Here is a 17,500-nt window from a genome sequence, read left to right as displayed (position 1 = left end):
GCACTTGAGTTTAAAAATTACATTACTACATATTCATCTACTTCAGTAGTGCGGATAGCGGTAGCACTTCATTTTATACATATTCATCCACTTCGGTACTGCGGACCGCGGTAGCACTTCAGTTTAAAGATTACATTCCTACATATTCATCTACTTCAGTAGTGCGGATAGCAGTAGCACTTCATTTTATACATATTCATCCACTTCGGTACTGCGGACCGCGGTAGCACTTCAGTTTAAAAATTACATTACTACATATTCATCTACTTCAGTAGTGCGGATAGCGGTAGCTCTTCATTTAATACATATTCATCCACTGCGGTACTGCGGACCGCGGTAGCACTTCAGTTTAAAAATTAGTTTAATACTTGTTCATCCACTGCGGGAGTGCGGACCGCGGTAGCACTTGAGTTTAAATATTACTTTACTACTTATTTATCCACTTCGGTGGTGCGGACCGCGTTATCACTTGAGTTTATAAATTAGTTTACTACTTATTTATCGACTTCGGTAGGGCGGACAGCGGTAGCACTTCATTCTTTATCTTAGCAGATACATTTTATTTGTTGGCCGACTTCGGACTGCGGACCATGGGAGCACTCGATTTATAAAGGGCGTGAGTGGCCTGGTATTCTGAAGTTGTTCCCATAAAGGGAAGAAAGAAGCGAGCTATCAATCAGGCACCGCGTGGTGTGACGCCTGTGAAATAAAATTTTAACAAAGTGTCAAAATAGCTTAGTTAAGTTTTCATAACATTAAATTATTTTGGAATTTATTTTTGTGTCTGTTACGTTATCACCATTCAAATTCAAGACAGATACCAGTAATTTGATCAATCAATTACCTTAAAACAATTGTCAAACCTTTTCCTCTGATTATGAATATCTCATCTTATTTCATTCTAACCTTCCTTATTATTATTATTATAAATTTTTGTACTGCCTTGAAGTGGCTGCATTGCAAATTGAATATAAAAATAACGAATAAACAAATTTGTCAAAGAAATCTTTAAAAAAAAAACCAAACAAACAAGCAAAAAGGGTTTTCCAATTTTCTAGAGACTAAAGATTCCTTTATGCAGTCCTTTACAATGAAAATCTTTCATTTTCCTTTTTTTCTTTTCTTGTGTATCTTTTTGTCTTTTTATGTTATATTTCTTCATTTTCATTTTTATTTCTAGTGTAATTATATGAAGTTAAGAAAATTTGACCCACTATTTGCAGGTCAAAGGAATACCATGTAGATATGTAATAAAATAAAAGTGTGAAAGTGTGGACCCTCAATGCTAGTGCCCAATTGAACTCCTGATAGTTTTATTTTTAATGCTGCCTTATGACCGACATAACTGCCTTGCAGTTTGTAGGTCCCTCTGTGCAAATTCTCTATTGAACAGCTAACATTTTATTTTCATCATTTCACACTATCAACACTTGCCAACCTCACGCTTCCTTTCCCCTTGTTAACCCACTATTTTTGTGGAGATTTGGGAACCCTTTCATTTGGGATTCCATACTTTTACTCAATCAATCAATCAATCAATCAAGTTTATTGTCTATATGCGAGGCATGGTTACCCAGATTGTCCGAGCGAGAGGCTCGTGTTTGAAACGTAAGACAGCAACCCACCCATCCCACCCCAGGGTAGGACATCCACCACACAGTAATCTCGTGTGTGGGAAATTAACGTCTGCTACCCCTAACCCTGCAGGAGACAGGGGCTACGGTTTATTCGACGTTATCCGAGAAGACTAGAATGTCTATCCATTTTTTGATATTATAGAAATGTAGCAAATTCTCCTCAGTTATTTTTAAGACCATGAGTATTGATCAAACCCTCGACCTCCCGCACAACATCCTGGCACTCTAACCATGTAATGCCACAAAGGTTGCTAGATAAATCTATTGCATTTTTTTAAAACAAAGTTTTTCTTTCTTAAAAAATAAAACAAAAAAACAGTCAATATCTGTTACGGGTTCGAATGTTTTGAGGAAAGGTTGTTCGTGAACTAAACTGAACGCAGGGTTGTCGGAACAACAACAAGAAGATTTATTCGAAAATGAACGTAATTTCCACAAGTTAGAACTCTAAGCAACTCGTACTCGACAAACTTACACGGCCTCCGCCAACTTGAATAAATACAGCTCTTGTCACGCTTGACTAAACACGGCTAACTCCAACTCTGTTCGCTTGTGAAAGATTAGTTAAAAACTTCGCTAGGACTCGTGTACTTATATACTCTTACAATAAGCTTCTAGAATTCTCTAAATTAGTAATAGTTCTAATTATAGAAGGATTACAAAATACACCGATTTAGAAACGCTCACGTACGAACCTAAAAATAAACAAACAACGAACTCTCGCGAAACCTCTAGAATGTAGCGCTAGTCACGCAATACTATTTTTCGTAACAATATCCAACCACATCAACATGGCAATGTCATTTTCTGGTTCTTTCTTAGCACTATTTTACAGTCAACAGTTACTGGCAGAACAGGAAGCAACTCATGTACACTTATTGCCCTTTTGTTTAGCAAATTATTTTATTCCTCCAGTGTGGATATTTCTGTAATAAGCAGTCCACTGAGTCAGGCGTGGGTGTACCAGATAATTGTTCAAGGAATCTTACTAGGCAACAGGATCTATGATTCAATCACACAAAATCCCTCAAACCTTTGGTGTGTTACAACCTCTGCAAGGCCCTAAAGCACTGAACAATATCATCGACCATGCCCATACCACTATTGGTCCTGAACTTCCTGTCAGCATTAATCCTGAAGCAATTCCGGCTTCTGTTTTCATTTGAGTTCCAACACCATTGTACTTATTCCAACTTTCCCAGGAATTTTTCTTTTTGATAGCACATCCACGAGAAGAATGGGTTTCATGTGGTTTTTGCTGAGTGGCAGCATTCATATGAGCTCCTCTCATACCATAAGGAAATAACTAATTTCCAATACACTCTTAGGACTGTAACGAATGTTAAATTCCAGTGAGAGCAATATGCATGGGGTAACGGGATATTTTGCAGCGTGTTTGATTTGTTCATGTAACACCGTGTAAGATGGGTGTGCTTTCGCTTCGCCTTGATAAAAATATAAGTTCCATTTTTCTTCGAGATTCACATTTAATACCAAAGCATGTTATTATTTACCTTCTATCAATTTGAATCTTAGCTTATTATATAAAATGGAGGTAAATTATACTCAAAGATATTAAGCTTGTAAAGTTTCCTTACCGAGTACTGAAAGTTGGCTCTTGATCATGAGCAAGCAAATAAACATTTCCCAAAAATAATACGTTCAACATGTCGACGAGTTCAATTTACAGAAGTTATTTTCAAAGAGCGTCCTTACATTCCAGTCTGAAATCATTTACATGTGTCGGGAGGCTTTGAAGAATGAGGCATAACACAGTAGATGCTATTCTTATTCAATGACATGTAAATGAGTGGCCGGGTATTCTGTAGTTTAGCCCTGAAATGCAAAATATATCCACGAATACACAGTTTAAATTGCGCCAACATTTCACCGATCGAACGATCGAAAAGCACGCCAACGACAACATCAACATGCTCACGTCACGCATGCGCAGACGTTTTTCATTCCTGTCGCGATTGAATTAGTCTCCCTCGCAGCCGTTTTTAGTCTCGTCACGCAACGCTTCTCCCCACAAACGGCTGCTCACATTCGAACAACATTCCTTTCCACTACTTCAACCAATCACTATTTGGGTTACATATGTTGAGAACTGTACGCGCCAAAATAGTCTAACCAATCATATTGTTTGTTTCATCTTCGAGTTCAAAGCTTTGAAAATGGCGTCCTATGAAGAAGCGTTTAATGTTGTTAGTAATACATTTCGAATTCCTAGTTTAAATGCGCAGCAAAAAACTGGAATTAGGAAAGTAGTTGAGGAAAGAAAGGATGTATTTGTCAATCTTCCTACTGGTTTCGGGAAATCTCTCCTGTATGAAGCACTACCACTCCTGTTTGATCTTACCTCTCAAGAGCCTGGCCATATCGTCGTCGTTTTCTCACTATTTGGGAAAGCCTTATGAACGACCAAGTGTCCCATTTGAGGGAGCTAGGGCTAAAAGCTGGTAACATAAGTTCACTTGAGGGTGGTAAACGCACTCGTGTCGAAAGCGGCGAATATTCCTTAGTTTACGGATCCCCTGAAGCGTGGTTAAGGAACGAACGCTGGAGATTTATGCTGACGAACTCTGTGTATTCCATGCCAAAAAAACTCTGTGCCATTGCCGTCGATGAAGCGCATGTTGTAAGGCAGTGGTAAGTGTTTCAATAAAAACGAGTCTGCAGCAAAATGTTATTTTACATGTATGTTTTAAATTAAGCAGTATAAAGGAAAGGATAATAAGAATGTAAATATTGTAAATAGAAAATGTAAATAGTTTAGTCAGTATTAGTATTACACTGTGGTCTTATTTTGGTTATCGTTATTTTATTCTGTCTGTGTTATATTACACATGATCACCTTTAAAAATATTGTGTCTAAATACAAGACATTATCATCGCAGCATACACTTCTGAGTGCTTCAGATTACCAATAAAATTGATGTGAAGGTGTAGTCTGATCATCCGGGTGAGTGTAGTCCTGAGAAGGACTGTTGTCGGTGGCAGTGACTGACGTTTCGACAACCTGTGTGGAAGTCATCATCAGAGTCAAGTGAGTGATTGTTGTCAGTGACAACAATCACTCACTTGACTCTGATGATGACTTCCGCACAGGTTGTCGAAATGTCAGTCACTGCCACCGACAACAGTCCTTCTCAGGACTACACTCACCCGGACGATCAGACTACACCTTCACATGTTACCCCCGGGTTCAAACCATTTACTGCAATAAAATTGATATTGGGTGCCATGGTGTACCATGCGGTAATCCAGATGTCCCTAACAACTATCGCCCCATCTCATTATTACCAATAGTCTCAAAAGTCACTGAAAGGTTGGTACATGGACAACTTATGGAGCATCTAATTAGAAATAATAAACTGGCAGCACATCAGAGCGGAAATAGAAAGCTTCACTCGACAGAAACAGCTCTGTTGTACGTTACAGATCAGTTGCTCCAGGCTATGGATAACAAGAAAGTTTCCATCATGGTCCTATTAGATATGTCTAAAGCATTTGATAGTATTCGACACGACATCTTGTTATCCAAGCTACAAAATCTCGATTTTTCCCAGGGTGCGTTGAATTGGTTTCAGAGTTACCTTTCTAACCGACAACAGTGCGTTCGAATTGGTGACGCAGTTTCTAAAGTACTCCCACTTGAGTTCGGAGTTCCGCAAGGCTCTATTTTAGGTCCGGTTTTGTTTACAATCTATGTTAACGACCTCCTTTCTGTTCCTAAACGTTGTCTATCTGCCTCCTATGTTGATGATTGTAAATTGTATTTGTCCTTTTCACCTGCCGAATTACCCACGTCCATCCTCGCCTTAAACGAAGATCTTACGAGAATATCTCAGTGGTGCTGTAAAAACTCTCTTTTGATTAATCCGGACAAAACTAAGGTTCTAGCTGTTGGAGTACCACAACTTTTAAAGAAACTGTCATCATTCAGTATAACACTTTTTGACAAGGAAATAACACCTGTGCCTGTCGTTAAGGACTTGGGTGTTCTTCTCGACACACACCTCAGTTATAACCAACATATCACTGAGATTGCCTCTAAATGCCTTTTTAAATTGTACCAAATTAACAGAATCAAGCACCTCCTGGATAGGAAAACACTTCTGTTAGTAATAAATTCATTTGTCTTTAGTAAACTCCAATATTGTTCAACTGTCTGGAGTAATACCAGCAGCAGCAATATTGACAAGTTACAAAAAGTCCAAAACTTTGCTGGGCGAATTATTCTGGGACTAAGAAAGTATGACCATATTTCAGATGGGTTGCGATCGTTGAAATGGCTTCCTATTAGAGAGAAACTCATTCTAAATGACGCTACTATGATGCACAAATGTATTAACAAGCTTGTTCCAGACTATCTTGCTGATATGTTTAAATCACGTTCTCAAGTCCATAATAGACAAACTCAATCATCTGGTGCTTTGGATATACCTTTATGTCGCCTGTCAACAGGGCAGCGCTCCTTCGCTTTCAGAGGAGCCAAACTCTGGAACTCTTTGAATGATAACATTAAGTCCTTAAAATTCCCCAGGAATTTTAGATGTCATCTTGCAAATGTTTTATTAAGTTGATATATTATATTATTGATATATATTTTGTAATTATAATATTATTGTATTTACATTCTCAATTAATTTATATATTTGTATTTTTTTTTATTTCTATTGAGCTGAAAAGCCCACTTAGGGAGCATCAATAAAGTGTATGTATGTATGTATGTATGTATGTAGCCTATTTGATTGTCACTACTACATAGATAAAAGCTAAACTTTTTAAAATTTTATACCCCTAGACCCTAAAAGGAAGTAAATGTCCCATCAACCTATTAAAACTATGCTTGAAACTAACGTCATTTAGGGAACTTAGTCTGACAGGACCTGTCCCGACACAAATAAAACCTAAAAGTTCTAAGATGGTAGACCCCTAGACCCTAAAATGGAGATAAATGTCCCATCAACCTATTAAAAACCTATGCTTGAAGCTAACGTCATTTGAAGAACTCAGTCCAATAGGACCTTGAAAGTCCTGGCAATGTTAAAGGAGCTAGAGACTACAGCTTTCTGCATGTTCCTTAGCACTGAATGACATTAGTATTATTATTATTAAATTATTAAAATTAATAAAGTTTTCATTATATTATTATTGTTATTATTAGAAATTTCATTATAGATTAATGCTGTCTATTTTCCTTTTGATGTGTTGGGGAACATCACAAGATAATTAAATGGAAGCCTTCTGTGAGTCTTACTTCAACCTTCTGAACATGAAAAATGCAGCAGAAATTAAGGAAAGTCAAAATAAATCAAATGTTGCTGATGTTGTGCAGTATATGGATAAGGACATGGAACTGGAATTCTATTTTGGCTGGCTTACTGATGAACTGAAACAGAGTCAGGAAAAAACAGAAAGAACTATTATTTATTGCCAGACTATAAGATAATGTCTAAAGGCTGATAGTTTCGAAAGAAACTGTTTGGGGCTGCGTCGGTGGGAGTAACGAAATAATTTGGATATATCAACAAAGTTGAAATGGTAAATTGGCCACCGTAATGATTACAAAAGCTGACGTTTCGAGCGTTAGCCCTTCGTCGGAGCGAATAGCTCCAAATTATAAGATAATGTGGTTTACTTTATGCTACCATTAATGTTTTACTTTAATGTTTATTGGAAATGATTCAAAACATGTGCTTGTTGAAATGTTGCATTCCTGCACTCCTGAAACCAATAAGGATAACATTTTGGAGTCCTTTCACAGAGTGGTGGAAATCAGTGTGGGGAAGGGGGTTGGGGAGAACAGTACAGCTTCTTTGGCCCTCCTAACTTGTGGTAAGAAAATGAGTGATCTAATAAATTCATATTTTTAAATCAGATTACTGGTCAATTTCATTGTCTGATTAGTGACATAAATTGTGTGCTACTCATACTCTATCATAGCAATTGAAAGTTTTGTCATGTGAAGTCACAAAAGATGGAACATCTGTTTGAGATTAGTTACATTTCACTTGTGAAGAAAACACTGTATACATGTACATGTAATAGAGAAAAGTAATTTATGATAATGGTCTGAAGTTTGATTAAGAATGCTATGAAAGATTCCATGGGTTATATTGACCAATTGATTCTTTGAAAATTGAATCTCTTCATTGGTGCTGCTGCCAGTATCAAATTGTATTCTTCTTGCATATTGAGCAAAAATGTTAGACTGCTATTAGTCATTATTCAGTGAGATTGCAAATCTTTCAGACTTTTGAATAGATCAGATTCGTATGAAGACATATCAACATTTATATCAACATTTGTGTTGTTCCAGACTATTCATAGACTACTTAACACTGCAGTGGCATACTGAATAGACAGCGTGAATTCTCAAAAGCTATGGACTACAGAATTCAATTTCCCATGAGGCAACAAAAAAAAAATGTTTTGTTTACTGTTTATCTAGCTCTGATACCCCTGAGCATGTTTTTCTTGTGTTTGTTTATCCAGTGATAATTTTGAGGCATCTAAATCAATACACCATTAGAACCACTAGGAAATCTTGCCGGAGTATAACATCCCTCTTGGCTGATTGTGGTAGAAATATTAGAATTGGCTGTGGCATTAGAGGTACAAGTCGTATTGATCGGATCGAATTGTGAACATTTCGAGGATTTCCCACGGCACGAAGCTTGGATTTCTCCACCGTCGCTCTCAACGCTCAATAAGCGCTTCTTTCTGGGAAGTTCTCGATCCTTGAAGATTCCCTTCAATTCATCTTTGAACTCTTCAAGATGAACAGAGGCCTTTTTGAACTTGATCAGTCGTCGGTAGCAAGCTTTACAAACTGACAACTCGCTGGTCGCTGAATAGCAGCTCACATTCACATCCAGACAGGAACTAATATTGCCGGAAAATCAAAAGAACTTTTTCCAAAAACATAAATTTTTTCTTTTGTCTCAACTGAGGAGGAACAAATAAAAGAACGATCACTTTGCAAAACCTTCTTAAGGGTTTCCTCCAGCAAGAAACTACGATGAAATGCAGAATTTGAAAACGCGGGAATAACGATAGTGATTACAATCTCTTGTGCTCTGATTGGTCGCATAAGAAACAATGTCAGCGATCTCATTGGTGCAAAGACAACAAAGGGAAAGGAATGTTGTTCGAATGTGAGCAGCCGTTTGTGGAGAGAAGCGTTGCGTGACGAGACTAAAAACGGCTGCGAGGGAGACTACGATTGAATGGAAATATTGTATTCTCGGAAATATATATGCCAATTTCTTGAGAACCACTCATTAGAATTTCACAAAATTTGGCACGAAAATACTTTAGGGAATAAGTAACTGGAGTATTGAAAAAAAATTGCTTTTAAACAAAGGAAATTGTAGAAAATCGAGTGAACCTATATTTTTATCAAGGCGAAGCGAAAGCACACCCATCTTACACGGTGTTACATGAACAAATCAAACACGCTGCAAAATATCCCGTTACCCCATGCATATCGCTCTCACTGGAATTTAACATTCGTTACAGTCCTAAGAGTGTATTGGAAATTATTAAGGGATAATTAAAGATCTCTGTTAAATTGTTAGCAAAATGGTGCTAACTTGTGAGTATGGTTACAAGCTCGTTGCATGCAAATTATAAAGAAAATCTAATGACCAGATTTTCTTCAAAGAAACAAAACCGATTTTAATTGTCTGTTTATTTCTATTCATGTCGCCATGGAAACGGCACACATGTCAGCCCAACTATGAAAAAAGCAAAGTTTGTGTTGTGAACTTGCTTGCTGCCAGTTTTGGCCACCGAGAGATCAAGGGTTTTTAGAGAAAATGGTGAAAGAAACAAAGGTATCAAAAACTGTGTTCAGCCACCTTAAAGCTAGCATCAGTAGAAGTAAAACTAGGTTAAGGCCATACACAAGAGAGCGGTCCTGTTCGCCGGAAAATAACATGTGCAATGAGCCGTTACCCGATAAATGCACGCCAGTCCATTTGACAGCAAACGTCATTGACGTGATCTAGTTTCCTAGCCCCGCCTTTGTATTTTGTCGCAAAGTTCAAAAGAACGAAGCGTATCATTTATCAGGCATTTTCAGTGTTTCTTTTTATGCTTGTGAACTTGCTTGCTGCCAGTTTCGGCGACCGAGAGATCAAGGGTTTTTAGAGAAAATGGTGAAAGAAACAAAGGTATCAAAAACTGTGTTCAGCCACCTTAAAGCTAGAATCAGTAGAAGTAAAACTAGGTTCCGCGGTGAGTGATTCTCAGTTTAGTAATGCCTAGCGTTATGGATTTCGTTACATCAATAATTGGAACGGCTGGGAAGTTGATTGGTTGAGTTATCAAAAGCCCGAACCAATCCATCGCCTGAACCTGAATTGATTTAACTTCTCCCGCGTGAGAATAGGGAACTTAAGCACCGGTCGTTTTTGAGGCAACGGCAACTTTAGCGACCGAAAGAGCCTGGGAAGAGAACAACGTCGTTCCCGCCAAAATATAAACGTTAAGCAGCTAGACGAGGTTTGCGGCGGCGACGTGGGTAGCAAACTCTGTTCGCTTTTAAGATAAGCTGTGTGAGAGCATGTCATCCTTCAGTGAGATGAGAAATCTGCTTCTTTTTTTGTACGATAGTAAAATCATCAGTGACGAAGAATTTTTGACCTTGTACGAAAGTCACAGTTCCAAGAATCCAGAATTCCCTTACAGCTCATACCCTGAGTTTGATTTCGACCAGATGGATGAATCAGAGTGTTTAGCGGAGTTCAGAGTGCGAAAACAGGACATGATGTTATTGGCAAATGTCCTTCAATTACCAGACACTATCCGCTGTCCACAAAGAACAACGTGTCACCGAACTGAAGGGCTTTGTATGCTTCTGAAGCGCTTCTCGTATCCATGTCGCTATTCAGACATGATTCATCGTTTCGCAAGACCAGTTCCTGAGATAAGTATGATTACCAATACAATGATGGATCATATTTTTTTGAGCCATGGTCATCGTATTTCACAATGGAATTTTGATATATTGAGTCCGCCAATGCTACAGCAGTATGCAGATGTTATTCATGCAAAAGGTGCACCTCTCAGCAACTGCTTTGGGTTTATTGATGGAACAGTCAGACCAATTTCTCGCCCAGGCCAACACCAAAGAATAGTGTACAATGGCCATAAACGTGTACATTCCCTCAAGTTTCAGTCCGTCACTCTACCAAATGGACTCATTGGAAATATGTATGGGCCTGTCGGTAAGTTATGTTCACTGGGATGCCATGAATATAAGCTGCCACATAAGGTTTCTTTAATTTATTAATTTTATTTATCCCTTTTTGTATGCAGAGGGGAGAAAACATGATGCAAGCATGTTGGTAGATTCCAATCTTCTCCAGGAATTGGAAAGGAATGCATTTTCCCCAACTGGCCAACCCATGAGTGTTTATGGTGATCCCGCCTATCCGCTGCGAATACACCTACAGGCCCCATTTCGCCATGGTGTCCTAACACCGATGATGGAACAATTCAATTTTGACATGAGTTCTGTTAGAGTAACGGTGGAGTGGCTCTTTGGTGACATCATCAACGACTTCAAGTTTTTGGATTTTAAGAAAAACCTGAAAATTGGAATGAGTAGTGTGGGAAAAATGTATCTTGTATGTGCACTTCTTAATAATGCTGTTACCTGCCTATATGGAAACAAAACCTCAGAGTTTTTTGGTCTAGACCCTCCATCATTGCAGTATTATTTTAGATAAATTCACTCAAATAAACCGAGCAGAAATGAAGGCCATTTTAATTAAACACAAATTCATTAAGTACTTGAATTCTTCTTGGTGGTCAACAATGCAGAAGTGATCAAACTTGTAACAATAATAATGAATGAACTTGGTTTTTTTTTCGAATTCACAAAACGCAAGTAAATAATAAGACATCAATTTCAACAAATACCTGTCTTTTTTCTGAAACAAATAAACACTGACTTTACATGTTCATACTTAGGGAAAATGTCATTCCTTCTTCTCAAGAAGCTTTTCAATAACCGACAGAATGGCTTAATTTGTTTGTTGTTGTTGCTGTAAGACAGTTACCATCACTCGCTGATTCTGCTCTTGCTCTAGTCTTCTTAGATCCAGCTCTTGTTGTCGTAATTCTCGCTCAGTCTTGACTTTCTCTTGCATGAATTCAACTAGTGGTTCGGTGCGAGCACTTCTCCGTTGGCGCTTCGGTTTCTCCACGCATTCGTCGCCATTCTCTGTTGACTTTCGCTTTTCCGTTTCGCTGTATCGCTCTAAAGCTTTCTGCCTTATGTCCTCTGCCTTGCTTTTATCTTCTTTTTGCTTTCTTGACTGAGCATCACCAACTTTGTTTAAGCTTTCTTCTTTCCCGACGAGCCTTCTAGCAAAACATCTATTTCAGACATATCGTCCACGGATATTCCACTTGCAGTTTCTTCTTGATGCATCTTAGCCTTATACTTCTTCTGGAGAAGAACCCATCGGTCTCTTACTGCCCTCTTATCTTTGAGATGAAAACAGAGTGTCTTCACTTGATTTAACTTTTCTGTGATCGATTCCCACCTTTCTCCCCTGGCAACACTTCCTTTTTTGAATGAAAACAAATCGCTCGCCAGGATTTCTCGAAGCAAAATAACATCATGATCTTCAGTCCACTCCATAGCTCTAAAAGCAAAATACGACAATTGATCTATTTGACCGATGGTCGAGGAAAAATGTAAACTTGTTAAGATAAACGTAAAAATATTTTCCGTTGAAATGTCTTCGAAAGACTCCATAGTTAAGCTTACTTTGCCTTTCCATCGGAGGCGGGCGCCGACATCTTCTGCTCAAAGCTACGAGAAATGAAAATGTCCGTGTGTTTATCTATATTTGAGTATACAGTTTGAACAACATGAAAGAAAATAATTCTAAAAAGGTAACAAGAGCAAAATAAAATGTTACAACAAGTTTGAGACAAGCTAGTGAGGGAAAAATACTCACGTTCTGGATACAACGCCAAAATGAAGATTCTCACGTTCGCGCGAAACGAAGGCGACTTGACAGACAACTCCAGAACGCCTACCGGAACAAAAAGTCACTTCCGGTCACCGTCGCCGTCGCAAAATAGCCTGGTGCTTAAGTTCTCTAATAAACGTCTAGTGCGTCCTGTCAGGCGCAGGGAAAGTTGCTAAGGCATAGGTTCTGAACAAGATTTTGCAATGTCGCCGTATTATGGCTGCTGGGATCCTGATATGGATTCAAACCAAGGGGAAGGTGATACCAGCCATGAAAAAGGTAAGTTTGACTTTGATGTAGTTCGAATTGACTGTAAATGCGGCGAACAAATGTAACCTACAACCCTTGATAAGTTTGCTTCTCCTTTATACTTTAACTGTAATATTTTATATACAGTTATCTCTAGTTGTAATAAGTTGTAGTCATTTCAGTGATGTACGAAGATTTTCTGGCCGTTTTCTCGCGACGAGATAAGGTTTCAACATGACCTTCTCATCGCAATGTGCGACCGTGCGTCGTTGTCATCATAGCATTGGAACTGATATCATAACAGCCGGGCAGCTTGACTGATTTTGCTATTTAGACTTTGACTAGCATGGGCTACTCATGGTTAGCTAAAAGGATAGTTTTATCACGCATGCGCAAAGGGAAAAATTTGCCAAAGAGAAAAATTTACCTGTGCGGGTCCGCCACGCTTTGGAATATTTTGCCGAGAGAGATGTTCACCAGCATTATACTTCTGGTGTTTGCTCGCTTTTTGGATGAGGATGTTTGCATGATCAAAGTACGAACAAAACGCGAAAAAAGCTCGTACAAGTGAAGTTTGAAATTTGATTTGCTGAAGATCAAAACACAGACAAGAAAAAAACTTTGATATGAAGGTTGGTCTTCAAATTTTGATGCCTTACTTTTATGAATCTTAAGTTTCTATGTGAAGTATTTGATCTGATGAGAAAAGTTAATTTAGAATTACATTTTACTTTACTTCAACTGCTAAGTAAAATTGCGTTAAGTTTGATGCGGCCCCCAACCTTTTAAATCACGTCGAATCAGACCTCTTTTCTTACTCTTTGAAGTCACTAAGGATACAAGGCTTCAAAAAAATATAAAATATTCTAGCTTCAGGATTGAGTCACTCTTACTACAGTCTAAGGCGGACTATTTTAGTGAGGTTTCGGTGAATTTTCCAAGTTATGGGTAGCGCTGACTACCGTCATTGGCCTTTTTGCTGTCCAAGTCTTGTGTTGGTGGGGTTGGCGAATTGATTGATACTATAGCTGAGCAATTGGGTCTTCATAGCAGTTATAGTCTTGCCTCAAGTAATGCGACTTTGGCTTATGTTTTCGCTGTGTTTTAGTGGTAATTTTTCATAAATGCCTCGTTAGGCTTGAAATGTTAACTAGGGGAAAAACTTCGATCGAATCAATATTTAGCAGATCACTTCCTAACACCTCACCACTGTCAGTTCAGTGTTTATTGATTTAATTGTCTTTCAATCCAACCAGTCTATTTCCTAAAAAGTTTCTCATGAGTTTAAAAATTTAAGCCATTTTCTTTATGTGCATGTGTCATTTGAAACGAATGGCGTCAGATTTTTTTGTTTATTTAGTCGAAGTACACGCTAAGGCTCGCAGATTAACATAATCAAACTTGCACTGGTTCTTCAAACACGAGACAAGTGATACAACAAATGGCCAGTTACTCAAGGGGCTGGAACTCCAAGTTTCTTTGGACTGCTATAATCTGTTGTACTCGAGATGCCCCCCCTTCCCTCAAGAGTATCTATGAATGAACCTCTCTTCTGAGGCCGAGTTTTGCAAGGAAACCTTACTAATTTATCTCAAAGTTTGTCTCAAAAAATCAATTTACCTTGGCAGGTGATAAAGAAAGGGTTCTATTGATCAATTTATAGATTGATGACATTACCATAGAAACATCATCTCTAACACATTTGAAATGCAGACTTTTTCCAATTTTGGGTTTAAATATTTCTTTATTTACTTATCATTCAGTTTTTGTCACATTATGGAAACGATATTGCCTGACATTTTGAGATGGTTAAAACTCAAGGTTGTTCTGAAAATGGTTTTACCAGTATTCTCGTATTTCTAAATTTTCTAAATAGATTTGATTAGCTCAGCTGACAGATTTTAACAAAAATAGGCTATTTGATAGCAACTGTATGTGGTAAGGATTGAGCCAATTTCAAAAAACATGTACAGAAGGAAACAATAAATCTCGCTCAAAAGTTTTTTTTTTGTGTTACTCCCAAAACATATGGTCATAAAATGACACTTTTCCAAGATTGATATCCGAGCATGCATAAGCTTTAGAATCTTTCATTTTGCAATCTTTCCCCTCACTGTTTTCTTTTCTGTTAACTTCTTTGAAAGGCATAACAGGTCTATTAACAGTATGGGTATGTTTACTGGAAACCTTAGAGTCTATTTTATAAAAACTGCATTGTTCTATACTGTTTTAATACACCTTTTTAGATGACAATCATGCAGTCATAGGGAGCCATCATATTTGTTTTGCATGGTGACAATTTTAAAGCTCATGCTATTTTCACATTAAGATCTAGTGCAGTAAACACCCTATGGAGCCTCTATAAAATTTATTTCAGGTTAAAATGTATTCAAACTAGTTTGACGTGCATTTCACTTTGGACTTGCATTTCACCTTGGAATACATGTCTTGATCCTGAAATTCTTATTTCTTGAGATTGATGACAAGAATTAACTTTAATGTTCTCTGTTGGTAAAAGAGATGTGAAGTTGCCCAATAGTTAGTACAGTAACTATAGACAGATTGGATGGCAGTGACATTTACTGACAGTGGTAATTAAGCTGTTATTCAAGAGATTGTCATTAGTACTAGAAGCTCACCACTGGTTTAAATTATCAGCCTTTTAATTCTTTCTACGCAACTTGCCTAACTAGCTTATTCTTCGTGTGAGTTGTGTTAGTACTTTATTTGTAATTTTATGGTACAATTGCCAATAATGATTTTGAAAGTCTTGTCCAGATTTCAATGAAAACGGATATGAAAAGTGATCAGTTGAAATAATTTTATGGTCGTGAAGAATGTTTGAGCTTCCAGGATGAGAGATGAGTTATTTCTTAAGTGATTGATATAGAATTGCCTGCCATAAAATAGGCACTGCCAAGCCCCTTTCTTCAAAATAGGCAGCTAAGCTGGTGCTGGCATTGAGGCATAAGATGGAGGTTCAAAGTGCCCTTTTGAACCTCCATCTTAGTCTCAGTTCTCTAAAATCTTTTAAAGTGTAAATCGTCTATTTATACAAAGGCATCTAAAAAGCTGTTCATGTTATTTTAACCTGGCGTTGTTCAGTCTTATTCCCAGGGGATAAAGGCTTTGGGAAGATGTTTGATACGCATCCTCACTGATGCTATTAGTTGTACAGGTTCTTTCTTTTTTGGCTTCTAATAAGAGTGTTCTCAGACTGTCAGATTGTCAGACTTTATTCAGAAGCTGAGTATTCCATTTTCAGAGTATGTGTACGTTTGATGTGGTATGTAAGTAGAGAGAATGTGATTCAATTATTGCTGGTCACACTTTTGGGTTCCTTGCTGTTAATGGCTTAATTGTGCAAAATGTTAAGAATCACATGCAGCCCAAAGCTCAGTGAAGAGGCAAAGAACCCAACCTGTGAAGTGAAAGGGGAATGAAATCCTTGCAAACATTCAGGGGTTGAGTTCTTTGCATTGGTTTCAGGCTGGGTTTAGAGGAAGTTTGAACAAAATAGAATATTTAAATTTTAAACGAAATTTTCCACATCACAAACCATATCTGTACTTTGATTATCTCACTTTTCTTTACTTGACAGTGACTCTTTGTGTGTCAATAATTGACACCACCAGTTGTGAATCATGTGAAGAAAAATTTTGACCAAAAAAAAAAATCTGCTAAAATGTTTATTTGTTTCTAAAATCGTGAGTACACTGCATTAGATGTTGAAGCTGTAGAAAATGTTCACTTAAAGTGAATACTTTAACTGTTCTACCCCAATTTGAGAAAGCAGTGACATGTTAAATGACTTTCCATTATGTCTGTACTTTTTGATAGGCTTCCACCATCCTTCACAAAACATATGCCTGCTATGCATGCAAGAGGCATTGTTGGGATGGGTGGGCTGTCAGATGGGGCACTGACAAGTACGGTAACTGTTTTTTTTTTTTTCAATTCTGTAAAAGAATCAAAGTGGCCGTGAGCCACTGAACTCAGATTGTGGTGAATGAAAGGCTGGAAATGAACTTTTCGTAATAGCTCATAGCTTAGGGGGTCCATGTCCACGAAAATTTTTATAATGCTTTCTTGTATACTTTTCTTTAACAAGCAGTCACAAAATTTTGTAAAAGGTTTAGTAAGTTGTATTTTGACTTGTTAATCAATGATAAAGAGTGTTTATGTGACAAAGGTTATCAAGGGGTGCCTCCTGGTACTGTTGTTAATTCTTTTCTTCTCAACAACATTGACTTTACTTTTTTTTAATTAAAGAAATAAAGGCCTTTGTATCCCACAGTTAGCAAAGCTATCCTAGGCGGGCCACCTAAACAGACACTGTATAGGCTCTCACACATACACAAACACAGAGACACACACACACAGACGCACTCACCGACACACAACAATCAAATAAATAAATGAGCAAATAAAAATAAATTATAATAAATAATAGTTTAATCATGTTAAAGGTTTTAACTGAGCCAGTCACATAAGGGAGTTTTTAACAGGTCAAGGAGAAAGCTAATCAGTTGAAATACAAATTTAAGCTAGAAAGGTCAAGGCAGCGCAAGTCAACATTCATCTCCTCAATTTCAAGATGGTGAGTTAGCT

The 17,500-nt window shown here is 37.7% G+C and overlaps 2 protein-coding genes, 1 long non-coding RNA gene and 1 pseudogene across 4 annotated transcripts in view; 2 read left to right on the top strand and 2 right to left on the bottom strand.

Moving 5' to 3' along the window:
- Positions 1-2,022: 2,022 nt before the first annotated feature.
- Positions 2,023-3,576, bottom strand: LOC148717574 (uncharacterized). The gene is made up of 2 exons (XR_015994351.1): positions 3,236-3,576; positions 2,023-2,967 (listed from the first exon to the last, which is right to left on the bottom strand). It is a non-coding gene; the product is annotated as an uncharacterized LOC148717574 (long non-coding RNA).
- Positions 3,577-9,718: 6,142 nt separating this feature from the next.
- On the top strand, positions 9,719-11,555 carry LOC148717573 (uncharacterized). The gene is made up of 2 exons (XM_088742864.1): positions 9,719-10,879; positions 10,971-11,555. Exons 1-2 carry the CDS (start codon positions 10,216-10,218, stop codon positions 11,381-11,383), a joined length of 1,077 nt encoding a protein of 358 aa, XP_088598990.1. The 5' UTR covers positions 9,719-10,215; the 3' UTR covers positions 11,384-11,555.
- Positions 11,398-12,638, bottom strand: LOC148717572 (uncharacterized; annotated as a pseudogene). The gene is made up of 2 exons (XR_015994561.1): positions 12,433-12,638; positions 11,398-12,307 (listed from the first exon to the last, which is right to left on the bottom strand). The product of XR_015994561.1 is annotated as an uncharacterized LOC148717572 (transcript).
- A 190-nt stretch (positions 12,639-12,828) lies between these two features.
- Positions 12,829-17,500, top strand: part of LOC148717571 (uncharacterized) — a 17,289-nt gene continuing 12,617 nt past the window's right edge. The window contains exon 1 of the mRNA XM_088742868.1: positions 12,829-12,919. Coding sequence (XP_088598994.1) covers positions 12,844-12,919 — 76 coding nt within the window. The 5' untranslated portion in view covers positions 12,829-12,843. The remainder of the gene's footprint in view (positions 12,920-17,500) is intronic.

This window comes from Stylophora pistillata, chromosome 13, assembly GCF_964205215.1.
Source record: "Stylophora pistillata chromosome 13, jaStyPist1.2, whole genome shotgun sequence".
NCBI lineage: Eukaryota > Metazoa > Cnidaria > Anthozoa > Scleractinia > Pocilloporidae > Stylophora > Stylophora pistillata.
The sequence above is the reverse complement of the archived record's forward strand: the minus strand, read 5'-3'. Positions and strand labels throughout refer to the sequence as shown.

Bases quoted from the DNA above. Each gene is read 5' to 3' on its own strand.
- LOC148717573 (XM_088742864.1), top strand. From the start codon at position 10,216: ATGTCATCCTTCAGTGAGATGAGAAATCTGCTTCTTTTTTTGTACGAT. The intron at 10,880-10,970 runs GTAAGTTATGTT...TTTTGTATGCAG, and splicing joins AAATATGTATGGGCCTGTCG to AGGGGAGAAAACATGATGCA.